The sequence below is a fragment of the Beta vulgaris genome, chromosome 5, assembly GCF_026745355.1.
Source record: "Beta vulgaris subsp. vulgaris cultivar EL10 chromosome 5, EL10.2, whole genome shotgun sequence".
In the NCBI taxonomy this organism is placed as follows: Eukaryota; Viridiplantae; Streptophyta; class Magnoliopsida; order Caryophyllales; family Amaranthaceae; genus Beta; species Beta vulgaris.
Window position 1 is genome coordinate 65,952,039 of NC_079206.1, and position 10,814 is coordinate 65,962,852.

Consider the following 10,814-nt stretch of genomic DNA (forward strand, 5'->3'; position numbering starts at 1 on the left):
AAAAACAAAAAAAAAACATAAAACACAACCCAGGCTCGCAGAAGGCATGAGTCCGGCCCGCGAGCCGTGGACAAAAGTTTGAAATTTCAAGCCCGACCTGGCACGGTCCGCCGCTCACGGGCTCGGGCCCGACCCGCCATTTCCCCAAGCCCGCGGGCCGAGCCCGTGAACAGACCTGGCCCAACCCAGCCCATGCCCAGGTCTACTTGTAACCTACAAGTCACAAGCTAAGGTAAATTTTCCACCACCTCCACCAAACAAGGTTGGTTACATTGGCATCTATATACACGCGTCCAAAGATTGTTAGTAAAAATTAGTAAATGTATAAGTAGTTAAATAAGATAATGGGGGTAATTTTTGGTGATGGTAGTCTATGGAAACATAGGGAGTTGTGGTAGTGTTTCTTACCAAAATGTTTGGCTAACATTTCTTTTATTGGTTGACTTTGTTGCTCCAATGCTCAAAGCTTCTAAATCTTGAGGTTGCAAATGCATAATATAGCTATACCTAGGTTGCAAATTGTAAATGTTTCTCCACACTGCTATTGGATTAACGAATAGGTATTTAGTGTTGATGTTTGAGGCCTTAAGACGAACCAAAGATCTAAGACTTGATATAATCAAATTATTTCGTCATTTTTGAGATGCATAAGGATGAATGTAATATAGGCTATTGGATGACTAAAAACATCATATAGCAAATACTATTGAAATTGATGTTTTCATGTATATGAATGCACTTTATAAAAGGAAAAAAAAAAAAAAAAACAAAAGATACTAGTAGAAGTGAAATATCTTTAAATTTCACCTAAACACTATTACATGTATATAATTAATTTGATGTACTTGTACTTTATACTCATTCACTTACAAAATTTCTCATTTCAATTAGGAAGTTGCATAATACTGACAATTTTAGCAATATATTCTCAATCTTTCTTTTTTAGTACATGAGGTTCTTTTTTGTCTCTCTTCTCCTAAATTTGTGTGCCGTGATCCAGTAATGCAAGTAAAAGAAAAATGGGGAAGTATGCAATTAGATCAATTGTAATATTGCAACTACTTAGAGTATTAATTTATGCTTGTTTTGATCACAAAATCCATAGAAAAGATGACAAGAAACATTTTTACTTGATATGATTCAGGTTTCCATTCCTCACGTACTGTACTAGTATAGTAGTAAGGTTTACGTTTGGCAATCTTTTAGAGGTGCATATTTTCCTTACATCTCCTTCAAAAGGGTCGTGTTAGATTTGGTCGGTTTAACTTGAATGAGGTTCTAGCTAGGCTAATAGGTCCCTTCTCCATACCAAACTAATTAACAAGAAACATCAAGATAAACATCTTCTAGTATATCTCTATAATACTTTCTCCGTTTCTTAATAGATGCATAATGTTGACCTTTTAAACCAATTAGATATTAACTTTGATCATCTTTAATAACTAATTTATTAAGATAAATGGCATAATGTTAATTATTAATGGATTAATACTCGATGTATATTTACAAAGTACTATTTTTCTGTAATTTTTAATATTATATAATTGAAAATATTGATGGTCAAATTTGAACACATAATGATAGGTTAACGTTGGTCCATGATATCATGTGCGATCTTCTTTTTTTACTTTGGGCTTATTCCGGTTAAAAAAAAGTTTGGGCTTATTCAGTAGTTGGAGTCTTGGAGACCCGGAAGTAACCCTGAAGAAGGTCCAGCAGCAGGGAGCATTATGCTTTTATACGCGGCCCATGCGCCAAACTCTACAATTACATGTGATTAAGGTTGTACTAATTCAGAAAGCCCAACACTTCTTCAATGAAGGTCGTTTAAGAGGATATGCAAACTGATCAATAGTATATGAAGTATATATTAAGGTAAGATGAAAGGGACTCACTTGAGTGGGGATGAGGGGAAATCCTCAAATGAGTCTCAAGAGGTCTGATCCCTATAAATCAGGGATATGAGGTGAGAAGCGAATAAGCGATGCCACTACTCAACCACCTCAACCTTACTCATAGATAGTATCTGGTTCCTGTTAGGATTAATTTATTTTAGTTACATTGTCTTAATTTCTGACAAAGTAGGTGTGTTACTTTAGCCTTTTTTGCACATGCGTGCGTGAATTATTTTAGTGATTATTATTAAATTTCATCTAAATGTAATTTTGAAGGATGTAATTTGCAATCATCATTAGTTCTAATTAAATATCATGTGGTGTAAATACAAATTATAAAAATTACTTCATGAAGAATTTGTTTTCTTGGTATTTTTATTACTTGTTCATGGATGTTGGTATATTGTTATTTCATGTCAAAGTTTAGGTAAAATTAAAATTTTATGTCTTTGGTTTTGTAATTGATTTGAAAATTGCTTTAGTTATGTTAATTTGTTCTTCAATCATAAACTTTTTTCTTTCAAACACATATTTTTATGAAAGTTTATTTTAGCTACTTTGAACTTCCTTTGATATACATATTTTAAATTAGGAAGGGCTATGATTGAGGAAAATCTCAAAATCTTAATAGGTAATTATTTTTATTGAATGAAGGTTTAAAAAGTCTTTTTAAAGGAGGACACCATAGCTCCCCCTTGGCTTATATAATAAAGATAAAAAATCTTGATATGGTTATCTTATGAATGAATATACTTTTCTATTTATAAAATCTTTTAGGGTTGATTTATAATTAGTACAAATCCTCCAATATGTCCAACATAATTTTGTCCTCAATTACTTCAAATGTAGTGTTTTACAACGTTTTTACGTGGAATAAGTCACTAATATATTGGAATACAACAATTATATTAGAAATAAAATTGAAACACATACTTACTTCGTTCTTTTTCTATTGTAACAATTGGATTTTTACACTATTCATCCACCGTTCTTTCACTATCTATTGCGATTTTTACATTAAGAAAAATATAGTCATGTGGGCCTTATTAGATTAATCTCGATATATACTTTCAAAATATCAAATTTTATAATTTTTTTTAAGAAAATAATTTAAGATTTTCATATTTAAAGTTGTATATTGACAAGCGTAAAACTGTTACAATAGAAAAAGGAGAAAATATATATATAATATCGTACAAATTTTACAATCTCATATTGAGTAATTTTGCTAGACATAACCCTATTTTTTACAACTTGCTTTAATACTTCACATACTTACAAGTTTCCTGGGAAGCAAAATCTTTGGTACCAAAACAAGACCCAAACCTAGTAACCTACTACATTATAGCATAATTATCACTAATTTACCCTATATTATAGGATCTTATGATCCTAATATTCGATCCTGTCGATTCGATCATACCAACCCTTACGATCCAAAGTAGAATCTCAATCCTAATAATATTATATTATCTCCTTTCCTATTTTTATTTTTTAATATATTACATTGTATTAATATTCGATCCCCTCAAAAAAAAAAATATTACATTGTATATGATCTAACTCTTCTTATTTATAAGAATAATACCCACTATTTTTAAATCATATTTAGTTCTATGGAATAACACAAGTTATGCCCCCACAACCTAGCTTTCCTTAAAATTAAATTTGTCGACAACACGATTTGTTTTGTTTTGGAACATACTGAGTATTATACTCATTATTATAAATAAAATTTGTCAAAAACAACCTTTTAAAAGTGATATTTTGTGATAAACAACCTTATAATTTTTTTTTGTGAGAAACAACCTTTAAACTCTAATTTCTTGTCAAATGAAACCTTACAAGCCTCATCATTTTTCCTCCAATTTCTATCTTATATACCCCACTCTCTTTTAAATCTAATAACTAAACTATTCTCTCTCTTTCCCCTCTCTTCTTGAACTGTTCATTTGTTGGGGTATTGATGAACTGCGTTGAAGAATTAATCTCCCTCTGACAAGTAAGTAACAATTCATCTACCCTCCCCCTTCCAATAACAATTTGAAGGAATGTCCTAATTCTATTGAAACGAGAAGTCCTAAATTGTTTTGAAGAACTTTAGATAATTAAGAGATGAAGAACCCTAAAACATAGGACCAAAGAAGATTGTAGGAATCAAGAACCCTAAACTTACCAATCGAAGATCCGGATTGAAGGGATTTTTTTGGAAAAATTGGATTCGGGGTGGGAAAGAGTGGTTAAGTTTGGAAGAGTAGGAAAGAAGGTTATACTATATGAGAAAATATGGAGGGAAATGAAACTCCAACTAAAATAAAAGATAGGGAAAGAGGTCAATGCCGGAAAAAATATAGTCAATACCGAAAAGGCTTGTGAGGTTTCATCTGCCATGAAATTAGAGTTTAAAAGTTATTGTTTCTCACAAAAAAATAAGGTTATTTTTGTCAAAATGTCACTTTTAAAATGTTGATTTTGACAAATTTTCCTTGTTATAACTACTAAAACTGATTTGCACAAATTGAGTTACTCGAAACAACACTTGATTTTGCCTCAGTATTGATGACAACCTGAAACTGATACTTCGATATCTTTGGGGTACTACTGATAAAACTGCCGACTTAGGGCATGTTCTCCCCAGCTTAATTATTTTCAGTTCAATTCAATTCAGTTCAGTTCAGTTCAGCTCTGGACAAAACTTTTACTCTCACATATCACTATTCATTTCAATTCAGTTCAATTCAATTCCGTTCAGTTCAGTTCAATTCAATTTAGTTTAGTTCAACTGTTTTATGCCGAAGAGAACATACCCTAAGTGGTTTTAATTAAGATAGGACTTGTAGTGATCCAAACTATTCTTCATTAAAACAACATTATTGCCTATGTTCGCCATTCAGTATTTCAATTAATGACTTTGACTTGGTATCGGAGCTCAGTTTGAGCGTATTAGCGTAAGTGAATATCGCAAAATTGATGTGCAATTGTATCACTAAGTTAGCTTCTCAAAACCAACTAAATAGCTAAACAGCAAACCGTTTGTTAACAAATAAGAGACAAAAAAATAGGGTGGAACATATGTAAATTAATTAATTAGCTAATTAATTAAATACCTTCCCCCATTCTTGTTTGTCGACTAAGAGTCTTTTTCTTCTGATATATGAGGAGGAAAAACCAATGAGATATGCCTAGTTTGAACCCTACAATTTATATCTGTTCCCTATTTATGTTATTAAACGTGTAACTAAAACAAATTAAAATTACTTTTTGCCTTTTGCAATGAAGAAAAATTAGGGCTTTGCTGCGACATGTTATTGCTTTTGTTCTTAGATTTGATAGCGAGCAGCGTGTATAAACAAGCACCACACATAGTTGCCCATTTTCTGCCACTAAATAAATTACTCTACATTATACACCACCATGTCTCCAACACCTTATATATATATATATATATACTTCTATATCCTTGCAATCTAATAACTTTAATATAATTTGGAAAAAGATCATACATAATAAATTCACCAAGTTGAAGCTTTTGTTTTTGTCGTCTGGTCAGAGGCATGGCTAGGTTATCAGCATTTTCTTTTTTAAGTTACGGAGAATTCCGTTGCAAAGAAAGGGAGAAATTGAGGATCCTCCTTATAAAAGATGAGTGTCGAAATCCTGTCGCAGGAGTGGAAGGAAGGTCTTACAATCATTGGGTCAACCTTGATTCTCATATCAGCATTACTATAACAAGCAAGAATGTAATATAAAAAAGGTTATATACATAAATTTTTCTCTTTATATTTTATTTATGGATAATTTACTTAATTTTTTTCTTTGTTTACTTTAATCTCTTTCTTAAACAGATAATTAAAGGAAACAAATTCAACTGCGGAACTGCCTGATGGACGAGATTAGTTTTAGCAACTTTGCTAATTAAACTTGTGTATGCCCTTTTTTCTTCTTGTCCAAACTTTTTGGATTAAATGAATCTATTATTTGAAATAATACAGCTTATTATTATGTAGTTAATTAACTTAAGATGGCTTTTCTTTTACTTACCGAGTAGTTACTTTTATATATGTAAAATGGAATGTAAACAAAGAGCTTGAGTGGCATTGTAACTTGCATACTACTAAATTCCAGGAACTTTCAGAAATTTTAACTAATGTTTGATGCTTAGATATGAAGTTGTGCTAAAATTCAGAAGTTTTAAATTTTACTGCAGTTTGGTTTTGCCAGATGTATTAGAGTGCAGAGACTTTTACATTGTCAATATGAATTGGTCATTTTCTTGCAATGTTACTCCTTTTTAATTAGCGATATATATCTAATGATGGGGATTGTTTTATTCAACTTATTTCTTCTTATCTGAATTCAACTTAAGTTATTTGAACATATTAAACTTTATTAGTCTTTATTAGATTTTCTCTAAACTTATAAAACCTTATTTTGTGAGATTATCAGATCTTATATTTGTTGAATTAAACTTATATATCTTAACTTATATGTGAACTTTTTTATAAGTACAGAAAATAAGGTGAAAAGAATAGGCTCGTAATGATCCGATCTATGTAGGTCTTAGGATTACTATTACACTTCATTGCAGCGTGAGAAAAATTATGTCATATGGCTCTATTATTTTTAACTTTTTTTTGCTTATTTGAACTTATGAGATTTATTAGTCCCTATTAGACCTTATCTAAACTTATTATACCTTATTTTATGAGTGTGTCAAATTTTATTTTTGTTGAACATAACTTATCTGCATTTGTTAGGCCTCATTAGTTCTTATCTGAATATAATTGAACTTATTTTTTCTTATAAGGACTGAAAATATATTGAACATATTAGGGGCCTAATTAAGAATTAACTAATAGTTGGACGATTCTAGCTATTGGCTTCACAATAAGCATGACTTTTCTATAAACTCGTAAGTTGTTCAAAATACTACTAGTTGTTGATTGATAGTGTGTAAATTGATTGAACCTCCTTAAAGATTGATAAAGAAAGACCTCGATCTATGATGAATCAAAATAATTTTTATAATAATACGGCTATGTTTGGAGAAGCTAAGCATTCTATGTATCTTAAAATAATAAGATGCTATAATTATATTATATGCTAAAAGAATTAGTAGTGTTTGAGAAGTAACTTAAAATAAAATTCCAGGTTGTTAAAAAAAATGAAAGTGATAAATTAAGATTTTAACTTTTCGAAATCATGTAATAGATATATAGTTTATGAAATCTTCTTTTACTGATAAAAAAAAAATTTCAAAATCAGGTGATTGAAATTTTGAAAAATATTTTTATAATAATTTTGCCTAAATAATTTTTCAACTTAAGCAACTAATTTCACTAAACCATTAAGCTAATTAGCTACTTTATTAGTTTCAATTATTACAAGCTATCTTATCAATTTTAGCTGACTTATTAGTTTCTATTCCTTTTACGACTAGTATTGCCAACAACTAGTTATTAGTTATTAGATGTTTTCAAATTGGTAACCACATAAAACTCTAATTACTTGTTACTAATCTGATCATGTAACATCATAACGAAAAATGAAGTAAACCAATTGAGCCTAGGAAAGATTAGGATGAAGCATACATTTTTAAGCCAAGGAATTTCATCATATTCATACTATATATCTTCTGACATAACCAATAATTCATTGTTGACCTTATGTGACCTAGTAAGGACAATTATAGAACCCTCCTATCTATATTATGTAGCAGATCCCTATAAAACAATTACCAAGATAAAGCCACACATTTTACAAGTAGCATCTTTCTTGCAATAACTAGTACTTCACCTTCCCCAATAGGATTTGTTGTGTGCTTTCACAGTTCACACTGTAACACTGGTATAACTTTATTCTTGTGTACTACAAAGCCACAGTACATCAACCAGAATATATTGATCTCTGATATTAATTTAGGAGGAGTTAGGTCTGTCTCTAATGACCCCTACAAAATGAGAAAAACGAGCTTCATCTTCTTGGGATTGTTTTCATACTAGTAAATTTTGCTTTCAGGTTTTTTTGTTTTTGTTTTGTTTTGGTCCCTTTAGAGGCATACTTAACCATTTTACCCTTCGGGATGTTAAATTCATCTTGAAGTTGAGCCAAAAAAACCGAATTTAGGAGCATTTTTCCATCATATGTATGACATATAACAAGAGTTTTAGGGTTTTTTAGTCTAAGAGTTTGTTCTCTTCGGCATAAAACAGCTGAACTGAACTGAAATGAATATTGATATATGAGAGTAAAAGTATTGTCCAGAGCTGAACTGAACTGGATTGAACTGAACTGATGAACTAAACTGAAAATAAGTTGGGGAGAACATACCCTAAATGATCAGATCAACGAGTATCTTAGAAGAAAAACCCTTGAGAATGTACGATTCTTCTCATTTCTGAGATATAATTATCACGGCTCAAATTTACTCCTCACCAAAAGGAATAACCAAAGAGGTTCATTAACAAATTTGAGATGAAAATGAGATAAAAAGGAAGGATGAAGTTAGTTAAAATCTAAAAATAACCACTTGATTGAGTTAATTAAAAAAATTGAGGTACCAGTAGATTAGGTCTTATGCTCCTATCTCCAGCCTTAGACTGGCCTCTAATTTGCACCTCCCATTGACAGAAAAACAAGATTTTTTTGTCTGAAGTGTTATATATAGACTGATGAAATTCAGAAAGCTAAGGAATCTGATATATAGAAGGAAGATTATTAGGGTTAGTTAACAAAGAGGTAAAACTTTATGGCAAAAGATGTTTAAGGAACAAATGATTTTTAGGTCAAATTAACTTTTAGGTCTTTATCAGGTCCAACTAAAAAGGTCATGAGAGAAAATCACATTATTATCATTGATTTAACATCTTTCATGGCTACATAAGATCTAAGAAAACATTACTATAGAAGGAGATGATTGAAAATTAGGGTTTCTAAAAATAATTAACATATTATATATCTAGAATCTAAGGTAGAGATTTATATATATGGTGATTCTATTTAATCATTGTAGCCAAAACTCATACTTTGATCCACAGAAGAAAAAAAAAAGGTAGAAGCTAAGAGAAGATGTATGCAAGTTGCATCTAAAAAATTGGATAAAATAATGATCATATTGAACTTTATCTATCTTCTTCAACCTCAACTCATCTTGATTTATTTGCTTTCTTTCATCTCATGAGTGTTGAGAGTAACCAAAAGCCATAGAGTGAAGATCGTCGACGACGTTTTGATAAGGCCATTTTGATTTATTTTCAAAGTCTAGAGAAGCCATGGAAGAAGAACCTTCAAAGCTAGCAAAAGATCCATCTTGATCATCTTGAAGTACCATTGAGTTATGGTTATGATTTACAAATCCACCTTGATTTGATCCATAAATTGCTGAAGATTCCGCGGTACAATTGAAATTAGTTGAATTAAATGGTGGCATCATCTGTGGGTATTCAGATTGCAACCAGCTTTGAACATCTTGTGGGTAGTTAGAAGATGATCTTTCACTAGGGTTTTGAGTTGAATTACTGCTACATAACCCTTGAGCTGCTTGTAATTGCTTTAAACCTGCTAGTTGTGCTTGTAAGTTAACAACCTGCATAAAAATGTTCCAAAATTATTAATTCTTGACTCAAATTCATAATTTTTTAGGGCTACAAAGTGCCAAAATAATCATTAAAACTCAACAAAATTGGTGAAATAAACTACTAAAACCCTATCTATTGAATATGATGAACTTATTGTATATAAATTAAATTTTTTGTGCTATTTACTATTAATATTAAGGGTCTGTTCTCTTCGGCATAAAACAGTTCAACTGAATTAAACTGAAATAAACTAAAATGAATAGTGATATGTGAGTAAAAGTATTGTCCACAACTGAACTAAACTGAAAATAAGTTGGGGAGAACAGGCCCTAAATGACTGTTGATATGGGAAAAGGGGGAAGAACTTAGATATATATAATCCAAGATAGAAAATGGGATAGAGGATCTAAATTGTGGAACATTATTATGTGGTTAGCTAGTTACCTGTTGTTGTAGGGCAAAAATATGGGAAACACACCCATAAATTGGGTCTTGGAGCCTAGCTTGAGCCTCATATGAGATGGTGATGGCCGCCTCACTACGATCACCCACCGGCAAATGAGCAAGGAGTTTCGACACGTTGCTCGCGCCGAAAACCTTGTGAATGGCTGAGAAATGAGTAGCTCCTTGTTCATGGCAGAAATAAGGTGCAAAAACACACCCTCTAACACATTTCCTCCTCAAAAATTTGCAAGCACCACAAGGTGAACCAGTCATATTTGGTTGAAATTTTTGAGTAATTAGATACCTCTTTTTTGAAGTTTATAATTTATAATTTAAGAGTGTTTAATAAATTTTTGGTTTAAAGATAAGGGTTGTTGTTAATTTCTTGCTTTAGGGAGCTTTGAAGCCAAATGCAAGAAGAACATCCATGTTTATAAACACCATAGGAGAAGGAGGTGTACTACATAATTATCAATACTTTAATCACATTATGTTCCCTTAATGGCCTACAAAATTGTATTAGTTTATTGGTTAATTATAATCTCCTCCTTTCTTTAATTAATTAGCTCATCCCCTCCATTGTTATTATATTTATATAGATCATATTGTTAATAATAGTCTCACACTTTAATTAGAGATTCTCACATTATTTAGCATTCTTAAACGACAAGACTTGGGCATGAACCAAACCCCATGTATGCATCTATCTGGATGTCTATAAAATCTAGATGTAATCAACATCTTCTTTTAATTATTCATGTATTTATTAATTTTTAAAAATTAATAGTAATTGTTTGTCTTCATAATTAAATTGGTATATTCCTGTTCACATTTTAATCCCTTCTTTTGATTTCACATAGTTAATTACCTTAAGGCATTGTATTATTGTACATGCCTT

The 10,814-nt window shown here is 31.0% G+C and overlaps 1 protein-coding gene across 1 annotated transcript; it reads right to left on the reverse strand.

Moving 5' to 3' along the window:
- Positions 1–8,575: 8,575 nt before the first annotated feature.
- On the reverse strand, positions 8,576–10,348 carry LOC104894637 (LOB domain-containing protein 29). Its single transcript, XM_010680915.3, has 2 exons — positions 9,917–10,348; positions 8,576–9,480 (listed from the first exon to the last, which is right to left on the reverse strand). The coding sequence occupies exons 1-2, from the start codon at positions 10,187–10,189 to the stop codon at positions 9,070–9,072; spliced, it is 684 nt and encodes a 227-aa protein (XP_010679217.1). The 5' UTR covers positions 10,190–10,348; the 3' UTR covers positions 8,576–9,069.
- Between the last annotated feature and the right edge of the window lie 466 nt (positions 10,349–10,814).